General features: G+C 41.8%; 1 protein-coding gene across 2 annotated transcripts in view; it reads right to left on the bottom strand.

Annotated features, from left to right (window-relative positions):
- Window positions 1–10,920, bottom strand: part of trim62.1 (tripartite motif containing 62, tandem duplicate 1) — a gene marked incomplete at its 3' end in the record, with an annotated part of 43,484 nt that continues 32,564 nt past the window's right edge. The window contains 3 exon segments of one of the 2 annotated variants that reach the window (XM_034218962.1): window positions 1–731; window positions 7,517–7,632; window positions 8,630–8,985. In XM_034218962.1, coding sequence (XP_034074853.1) covers window positions 181–731; window positions 7,517–7,632; window positions 8,630–8,985 — 1,023 coding nt within the window. 2 annotated transcript variants of the gene reach the window in all.

Below are 10,920 nucleotides of genomic sequence, written 5' to 3'. Positions count from 1 at the left end.
TCAAGTGACACAAAAATAACAGCGCAGGACTTTAAGAGCAACATCGAACACAACTCTGAACTGAACTGAAAGAAAAAAACATTTCAAACACCTTATTAAACACTTTTTAAAACTGAATATCTTTTTGAAACCTCCACAAGTCCTGTGAATGATCTCTCAGGACCACAGATGCGTCAGCTCTTAGAGGCGCACAGTGTTGATGCGCAGCGGCTGCACGTTCTTGCCGTTGGCGTGGCTCTGGCCCGGGCTGAAGTAGGGGAAGACCTTGGCGGGGAATTTCTCCCGGTAGGTGTAGAGCCAGGACATGTCGTCTGCATTGTAGAAGATGAGCAGGCCTTTGTGGTAGTCCAGGTACACCCCCACCTTCTCCAGCTTGCTCTTGACGTTGAGGCGGGTCCACGGCTCGGTGCAGGCGCTGTACTGGTTGCCGTCGTGCATGACGATGCAGTAGAAGCCGCGGCTGGGCTGGATCTGGATGCTGCCCTTGCGGCTGACTGTCTCGTGGGCCACGCCGATCATCCACTGGGTCTTCTCCGACACCATCACCTCCCAGTAGTGCACCCCCGACACGAAGCCCTCTGCGCCCAGAACGGATACCTCAACGTCAAAGCGCCGCGGGGAGTCCTGCAGGGGCTGCGGGTGGAGGTTCCCGTAGGCCACTATGGTACAGTCGTCTGAGAGGATCAGTCTTTGGTGGGCTGTGATCGGGTCGAGGGTCAACGCTGCTGGCACTGAGGAGGACAAGAGAATAGCAGAGATAGTTTTAGCACCAAGAATCTGCATTTATTTCTGTGGAGGAAATGTTTAAAGGTCCCCTATTATACTGTTTTTCATCAATATATAATAGGTCTCAGATATATACATGTCTCTTAAGTGTTTGGCTCGAAATACCAAACAGATCACCCATTGCAGCATCCCATAATCCCCTCTCAAAAGTGCTGATTCTCTGTCTGTTACTTTAGATGAAAATAAGGAGCCACTCCCCACGCCCCTCTGAGAGATATTTGGTTAAAAAGAACACAATGGGGCTCTAGGAGGAGATTCAGGTGATAAAGTGGGCGGGTGTTACCTTGGTTGCTGATTGGCTAATGGTTACACAAGCCAAAAAATCGTTATGACATCACAAAGTGGCCAAAATCTGATCAGCTCATTTTCAGACAGGTTTTTATATAAATGGATCAGGACAAAATCGGACAGCCCTGGCGAATATTAATCGATTATTCTTCGCCGCAGTCATTTGCACTTGTCAGTTCGAAGTAGTTCCACGAGGAACTTTTCTTTGAACGTACCGCTTTGTTCATCTTTAGTTGTGTTGTTCTCACTGTTCTGTATATCGCCAATAAAGCAATCGCAGGGTGTGACGGAGAAGGGGGGGGGGGGGGCAGGGGTCCAAGTTTACAGTAAAACAAACTGGTGGTGAGACCAATTACCATTTACAATTATTAATACTATTACTATTATTAGCATTAGTCTATATTTTGGTTGAAACTAAGCCAGGACAAAAAAGAAAAACATAAATAATAATAAAAATATATATAAATAAAATCGAATTTTAATAAATAATTTTCGATTATGGAGACTGTAACGAATATTCGAAAAATTGCTGGCATCCCTAGTATAAAAGACGTGAAAAAGTGGATGTTGCATTATTATGCAACATCCACTTTAAGAGAAACTGATAAATGATTAATGGACAAAGTTTGTCTTTTGTTATATTTAATAAAGTAATAAAGAAAGTCCATATGCAAGTGAAATCGATCTCAAATGCAGGAACAGAGCAACTTCATTCTCAGAGGCAAAAATAAGTTCTGCACCCCGAACACAGCTTACAGCCCCACTATATACTCATGAAAGGAATCAGCCAACTGGTCATACACCCCACCATTAAACCCCCTTGTCCTTAACATTTGCATATCCCTCTTTTACACTTCCTTTAGCCCTCCTGAAATGTAAATCCTTAACACATACAAGACATACAAGACTAAAAATACAATTGAACAGTGTAAAAGGCAATCAGAGTATAAGACTATAGGTTTTAAATGATTATATGATAATTTGACACGACAATTTAATATTCAGTTACGGAAGATAACATCCCAGATAAACAGGACAGTCGTGGTAATAAGTAAGTATGAAAAAAACAAAGCAAACACATCGATATGTTATGACTCAGCTTGGACAAACAGAAAAGCGAGAACTGCAGTGTTATTTTTAGAGCCTCATTTTTCTTTATCATAGCAAACGCTGTGTGAACAGTTTTATGCTGAGGTAGTGAGTAAATATATCCAGGCTGCTCAGGCACTTTACAGGAGAGGTGAGGTCAAGTTTATGAACTGATATTTGAGACGCTCACACTGAGGAGGTTTTATCACAGGCCGCAGATTAAAAACAAATGTACGTCTGGTTGGAAAATACATACTGAAAATGTTATGTTTTGTCCAGGAGGGCACTGAAAAGTATGTGTTTCTGCCTTTAAGGGTGATCCACACAGAAAGTGTAATTGGCGTCCTTTACTTTGCTGACTCATGGAACAGATGCACTTCTATTTTATCAAAAAACAATCCACAAGGACTACATTGGGAAATATTATTATTTCGATAATGCTGATTCCTTATCAACCCTCTAAACCAGGGCTTCTCAAACTCCGGACCAAGGTCCGGATCCGGACCGAACTGCAAATCAATCCGGACCAAACCCTGTGTCCTATTATAAAAAATTAAAAATTATAAAAAGAAAAAAAATTATTCAAAAAAAGAAAATTCTGATTCTGATGTAAATTAAAGTGGACCTATTAGGCTATATTGGAAAAAATATATTGTAGGGTCTTAACTATACAAAACATGTCTGTGAAGTTTTTTGCTTAAAACACCAAACAGTTCACCCATTTAAGCCATACTGCTCATACCCCTCTTTTGCAGCCCTGTTAGAGAAACCCGAAACTCGGATGTTGGGTCCTTAGCTTGAAAAAAAAAGAACAGAGGAGGCGGAGCTAATGCCTGATCAGAATTCTACCGGAGATAAAGTTAAATTCTGCTGTGATAAAACGCCATCCTGTTCTAAACCACATCAAAGATTATTTCTGAAACAGTATGGAGCTCAAATGCTTTTTCTCTTGCAGGTTTATCACAAGGTGAGTTCCTTTTTTGATTTCCTGCTTTTTAAACACATGTGCTCTACAGTACAGGTTAGCTCTGAGTGTTAGTGAGGCTTGCTAATGTAAACAAAGACGAGATTACGTCCAAAACACGTTCAAAACGCGTCAGGCATTGTTTCTGATAGCAACTTTCTGTGGGTCCGCTGCCGATTTGACGTTAGATCGGCAGCAAATCTGTATCTGCCCCTTGTACCCCTGTTTTTAAAAGATTTGGGTACGGAGGAAAAGAGAGAGGGTTTTATTTTCTGACGCTGCGTGAGTTCCCCGACGCACCGGGGACACATATTTATGTATAAAAGACATCACAAAGTGCATTTTGCATGATAGCTCCCCTTTAATGTATATTTTCTTGTATCTGACGCGTTGTGAGAATGAACGTGCATATATATTTACTTGTGTGCGCGAGCGTGACATGCATTTAAGTTAACCGCAAGTTTACCTTGACTTTCTAATGCCATTTTTGCCGAGGTTCAAGGCATTGGCTCCAGACAAACAGTGCCATTTCTCCCACTAGTTCAAGCCATATGTATTGAATGTGTGTGTGTATACAGGGGCGCCGTTTACCGACAGGCAAGTGCTTGGAACAGCAGGGGGCCCCCAAATAAAGTAGATTCATCCAATCCAATCCAACTTTATTTATATAGCACTTTAAAACCTCCTGACCAAAGTGCTGTACAGAGAGATACATACAATATAAAACCACACAGCTCAGCTCACAAAACATAAAATAAATAAATAAATTAAAATAAAAGATACAAACACAAAACAAATCAGAATAAACGTAAACATTTTAAAAAAAAAGATTAAGAGGGTCCACAGCAACGACAACATGAAAGACCCTTTAATTTACTGCAACGACATGTCGGGAAACCCCCTTAAGGGGGCCCCATGCATAGTGCAAACTGCTTCTTAATTTCCTTTTACTTTACTGGCATTGATCCGGACCATTGACCTTGTATAAAATTCACAAGTGGACCTTTAAAAAAAAAAGTTTGAGTACCCCTGCTCTAAACTATTTGTGTCCATTACATTTTGCTGAGTCAACCATCCTGTCCTCCCAGATTTTAAATCCCATTACCACAGTGGAGGTTTATGACATTTATTTCGTGGCGCCCCGAAGCACTGATACATTTCTTTTATGGCATTTCTTAGACAGTTTTGACATTAGAGAGAGACAGCAAAGACGGGGGGAGAGCAAGAGGGGATAACAAGCAACAATGGTCCGCAGACACAATTATACTTGGATATTACATTTACATGGTAAACGCTTGAAACCTGTTTGCTATAGGACACTTGTACAAATTACATGAAAATGACAAAAATAATCAGTATAGCATCTTTCCAAAAACAATGTCCAGGTAACTGTGGCAGCTCTCCATACTGTGGACAGTTTTCATCGGAATAATGTTTGTATTAAGAAAATATTTCCTCCGTATTAGTTGTTTAAAGGGAACCTATTATGCAAAATGCACTTTTTGATGTCTTTTATACATAAATATGTGTCCCCGGTGTGTCAGGGAACTCACAAAGTGTCAGAAAACAAAACCCTCTCTCTTTTCCTCCGTACCCACATCTCTAAAAAAAACGGGGGTGCTAACAAGCAGATCCAGAATTTTCGCTCCTATTACGTCATTGGCGACATCCTGCACACGTGACACGTCCTAACCTATCGTCTCCGGCACACGTGACACGTCCCAACCTATCGTCTCCGGCACACGTGACATGTCCCAACCTAACGTCTCCGGCACGCATGACACGTCCCAACCTAACGTCTCCGGCACGCTTGACACGTCCCAACCAATCGTCTCCGTATAGCTGAATCGGCTCTCGCAGCTGTGTGTCTGTGTATTTAGCAGGATGTCTGCAGGAGGCACTTAGAGTAAAGTTCTTATATATAATAAATATAATGGCACTGTTCTAGCGGTAAACACTTAATAAAGAACATGTCAAGCTATGTGCTGTGTCAGAAACAATGCAGTTTCTCGGGGAAAGCTGCGTGACACTACAAAGGGGCGTGGCTAGCAGCAGCCGTTCCATTTAAAGCAGAATCAGCCTGTTTGGAACAGGGCTGTAATAGAGGGGTATGAGCAGTATGAGGCATGGCTACAATGGGTGATCTGTTTGGTATTTTAAGCAAAAAACACTTCACAGACATGTTTTGTATAGGTATGGCACTACAATATATTTGTCAAATATAGCATAATAGGTCCACTTTAAGTTGTTTAATGGACCTCCAATGTTTTGCTGTGGAGGCACCCGTTGTGTGGTGGAAACTTTAAGCTAATTCTTTCGAAACCTGGACATATACTGTAAAACCAAAATGATTTCAATGCCAAGACACTGCTAGATATTTTTTATAATTTGGATGAGCTGACACATTAAGACAAATAACCTGGTGGAGACATTACATAATGTAAAATATCAGCACTGCCAGAGTGAGATAAGGTGATTAAAGCCATGCCCTGTGGTTAAAGAGTTCTGATGGCTTGTTATTATACCGTGCACACAAACTGCTACTCAACTTTTATTTCAGACTAAAGAGCAACGAGTGCATTGGATACATTTTTTACAATCTGTTTTTACCTTCATGCATGAACTAGACTCTTCAAAGTCTAAAGCTCCCCATAGTCTGATGGGGAAGCTTGATTTGAGCAATATCAGACCACAGTCTGAGTGCAAACAATACAGTGAAGCAGTAATTACAGCGATGGGAGGAGCCACTCGCTCCACAGGCCCGTAGGAGCTGTTTCTCTGTGTAGTTTGGGGTTTTAGGAAAGGATTATCTGCAGCCATGTCTGCTTATTAGGGAACCATATCAGGCTGAACAATAACGGCTTGTTCTCTTTGCTCTCAGACATTTCTTTCAGTTCATCTATATTTATATCAGCCGGGATAAAAGGAGGTGAAATGTCTGGCGCCCGGCCAGCGGACAAGACAATGCCTTCTCCTGTCAATGACAGATCCAGTGTTTGTTACAATCAAGTCATTACAATTTCATAACCTGAGTGCCTCTTTGTGTCGTACAGAGAAACCTGCAGGCGGACACACATCAGTGGAGAAACCATTTTTCCTGCTGAACATGAGAGGGGTGGAAAAAAAGGACAGTGTCGGGTAGTTATTCCCACTAACCCATCAGTGCCAGCGAGTGATGAGGGATGATGGGAGGAATGTCTTTATTTTATGCCTGGCAACTGCTGGTGATGGATCGTAACCAATTGTTCTATTTGGCAGCCAGTCAAGGGAGGCCAACAAAAACCCGGCCTGGCCTCCCCTCAGCAGGCAGAAATGGGAGAAGTGATTGAGGGAGTGAACAATTCCTCCGAACATTATTTTCAATAATCTCCTCTGAGTGAGCGATGGCTGCAGGGCAGAGGGAGGGGAGCTCCTCTCAGTGCTGTCAAACACAGAGAGGCATCTCCGCCCTTCAGGTCCAACACCATATCTCATCCAAGGAGGCAAAACAAAGCCAAAAGCATCCCAGCAATCCAAATTCAGGTCAGAACATATCGTCTGCACTCTGTTTTTGAGTCAGACATCAGCTACTGAAGGAACATTAGATAATCAAATAAAGGAGCAGTAATACATTTTAGAAATATGGTTGTTTATATATATAGTAGCATTAGATTAAAAGACTGATACCAATCTCTCATATGATTGTTAAATTAAATAATAAGCAATAAGATAGTTAGCTTAGCATAAAGACTGAAAAGAGCTTTTGTAATTCCTCTGTCCAAAGGCAAAAAAAAACATCCTACCAGCAGCTCTTGTAACAGAAAAGTATTTAACTCACCTACTGACTTTAATAATACCATTGTGTTATTCTTACTTGCTAATGTGTATTTCCATTGACTGGCTTTCACCTCTTATCTAAGCTTGGGAAAGGTCCTTATTAAGAAGATTTGTTGTGATGTTGTGCACCAACAGTATGACCTTCAACTTCAGCTGAACTGAGAACATCCTGATATTCCCTCCCTAACTTCCAGAATGCGCCTTTTATTATCACCAACCTTAACCCCTCCTTTCTCCTCTCTGTGTTTGAATATGAAACGCAAACTCTGGTCTACGTCTTCCACTCTGCTGACAGTACGCTCTCTGTAAGGCTGACTGACCTTTCTTGGAAGAAATAAAATAACACAAAGACAGCTGAATGGTTTGATTCTGTTTCCACATTTGAAGTGCCACCACACTCTAAAGCTGGCTAAACAACAATTGTTAGTGGTTTAAATTGGCAACTGTGCAACCGCATCATAACAGTATAAACACAAACACAACCCCCCCCCCCCCCGGATTTAACAGAAGAGATAAAACATGTTAATGAGTTAGCTTACTGTATGTACATTTGTTCCAGTTTTGTTCACATACCTGGTGAGATATCTTGGAAAAGCGACTTCCATATCGTGTACTGTAAGGGCCCCATGTACTTTGATGTCGGGAAATCTTCATACGTCAGATTGGTCTCATGTATCTTCCCTTTAATCCTGGCGGGACAAAAAATAAATAAAAAACCAGATCAATAACTGTCTTAATCCAATTAGCTTCTTTCCTCCAAATAATACTGCCTCTTGTTCAACCAACAAAGTTGATGCTTCATTGTGGTATGAGCCTTTGAAATCTGCCATTATTTAAATTATCAGCTGACAGACTGCCTCATAAATCTGCAGCAACAGAGATGAACATATTAGTCTAACACCATTACAATATCATTCAATATGAACCTCCACATGAATCACCCCTACATGTACTCCAACGTTCAGGAAAGATATTGAGTGGGTCGCTTTCCACATGAAAAATCCTGAAAACAACATATTGAAAAAGGGATATATTGGATATATGTGTATATATATATATGCCGAAACGTTATGTCTTACAATGCACCACAAATAACCTAAGAAATGAAAAAAAATGAACATTAAAATAAGTCTTACTCATGCGGTGTTTTATAAAAGGTTTGTGGGGTCTCTGTTACTAAAGTGTGACTTAATGAAACCGTGAAAATCCAACATGTTTTGAGCTGATCGAAAATCATAGCTGTTTGTCCACCATATTTACGTACAGATGCTTAAATTATATAATTCTGCTAGGATAAGTAATATTAAATAAAACAAAAACCTGTTGATATTGTTACTTTAAAGATATTGTGGTATTCTGTAAAACTCATTAATTCACTCAAATATACTTAACCCTTTAATGAAATCATCCTCAAGTGCCCCTCGCAGATTAAACACTGCAGCTGGTGTATTTCAGGCCTAATATGCCATCTGTTCAGGGATATTCTGACTCTCTCCAAAATGTAAGCAGCCTCACGTTTCACACTGGCAGAACACACAATTGGCATGCTGTAGGTGTGTGTGTGTGTGTGTGTGTGTGTGTGTGTGTGTGTGTGTGTGTGTGGTGTGGGGGGGGGTATCATAACAAATGTAACAGCAAATATTTAACTTTAACTGTTCACACGAGACTTTAAGAGTTGATAAAAACCTTCTTGGAGCGAATGTGTTTACAACCACATTTTTGTTCTTATCGGTCTGCAGTGATGACACTGGGACTGCTCTATCAAACTCAGGGCAGGTGAAGCACCTCTCAGATGTGACGGCGACTCCCTCCAGGAAGTCGTGTCGCCCCGTCTCGTTGAGGCGCTCCTGCAGGATCTGGATGCCCTCCTTGACGTCGCGCAGCTGCTGGCTGTAGCGCTGGATCTTGTGCTCGATGTCGGCCAGCTTGCGAGCCGTGTCCATCTCCAGCTCCTCCAGCATGCTCTTCTGACGCTCGCGCAGGAAGCGGTGGAGGCGTTCAAATGCGTCGCCGATGGTTGCGCGCAGACTCTTGGCTGAGGACTGAAAAAAAAGGGTGGTTTACTTAAAGGTCTCCTATTACGCTATTTTTAGGCATATATTATGGGTCTCAGATATATAAAAATATATAAAAAACATGTCTATGAAGTGTTTTGCTCAAAATACCAAACAGATCATGCATTTTAGACATCCCTCATATCCCTCTGTCTCAGCCCTGTTAGAGAACTGCTGATCTGGATTCTTAGCTTGAACAAAAAAAAAGAGGAGCTTGTGCCTGCTCAAAGTTCTACGAGACACTCAGCTAAATGCTGCCGTGATTAAATGCCATATCATGTTCCAAACCACATCAAGGATTATTTCTGAAACGGTATGGAGCTCAAATGTTTTTTCTCTTGCGGGTTTACCATAAGGTGAGTTCCTGTTTTTATTTCCTGCTTTTTTACACATACTCTCTCCAGTACAGGTTAGCTCTGAGTGTTAGCGATACTTGCTAATGTAAACAAAGATCATATTATGTCCAAAGCAGTCGGGCATTGTTTCTGATAGCAACGTTTCTGATAGTGCTGTGGGTCTGCATTACCGATATTACGTCATATCGGACGCAAATCTGGATCAGCTCCGTTGTACCCCCGTTTTTAGAGATTTGGGTACGGAAAAAAATCGAGAGGGTTTTGTTTTCTGACACTTTGTGAGTTCCCTGACACACCGGGGACACATATTTATGTATAAAAGACATCAAAAAGTGCATTTTGCATGATAGGCCCCCTTTAAATAAATTGAAAACACCCTCAGTCAGTTAATACAGGCCGTGAAATAGATATGTACTGTAGTTAGCTGGGTTTGTTGAGTGTTTCTGTTGCAAAAGCCTGACTATTAATTAGACAAGGGTCAGTAATTCAACGGCTTACAAAGCCCTATAAATTGTGTTAATATTAAGATAACATCCATTAATTGATTCTGCCTGTAAATGTATTGATTTTAAAGGTCCCATGTCATGCTTTTCCGGTTATTACCCGTCCCCTTGTGTGTTATGAAGGTTTTTATGCATCTAAACGGTCTGCAGAGTCACAAACCCTGAAAGTACACCCTGTAGCGAGTAAAACTCTAACACAGAAAATGCCTCCCCAAAACGCCTCGTTGGAGATTTCTCATTTTCTTCCTGGGTATCGCTACGTAGGGATACCCAGTAGCCACGCCCAGAGCTATAGCCACGCCCAGAGCTATGGCCGCACCCTCTGCCAGCCTTTCACGAAACAAAGCTTCCCAAACCTTTCAGCGATTCATGCCGGATATGTACAGCGTAGGGCACAGAAGAACGATGCTGTTCCTACTTTGTTTGGACCAGCGGGAGATTCGGGTCCACAACCTGTAAGTATTCATTGTTGTTTGTGTATTTATGACGTTTTTCGGGCTACTACGTTGTGATCGCGGAGAAATGCTCTCCGCAGACCCATGCTCACAGCGTTATAAACCTTTTTCTTACTCAATATCAAGCCACACTTATTGTTTTTACACAGTGTTTGTGTGTGCTCAGGATGAGTTTAGCTTGTTCTCGCTGTATCGCCAAGCCTGTCTGCTCCTGCAGCAGCCCGCAGCAGTGTGTGTGTCTGTGTGTGTCTGTGTGTGTGCGAGCAGCAATGAGCCTGTCAGCTTCTCAACCAATCAGAGCACACTGGGCTCACAGAGAGGGGGGGGGGCAGGAGATCGAACAAGCCGTTTAGGACAGAGAGTGAACACCGGTGAATATACATACTTTACAGAGTTGTGTTGATCCATAATTAAATCTGCCCATCAAAGAGCAACTTAGAACAAGAGAACATGAATGAATCACAGCGCAACTGAACATATAACTGTGATCTGTGGTGACACGTTATTGGACATAATTCACCTTGCTTATTGTGTTGCCACACGGACCCTTTAGTGGGGAACACCTGTAGCTTTAGCTGCCATTCCTGCTAGCTCATCAGGCAGAGCAGT

Source organism: Gymnodraco acuticeps, unplaced genomic scaffold, assembly GCF_902827175.1.
Source record: "Gymnodraco acuticeps unplaced genomic scaffold, fGymAcu1.1, whole genome shotgun sequence".
Classification (NCBI taxonomy): Eukaryota; Metazoa; Chordata; class Actinopteri; order Perciformes; family Bathydraconidae; genus Gymnodraco; species Gymnodraco acuticeps.
This window is presented reverse-complemented; position numbering and strand designations above follow the sequence as displayed.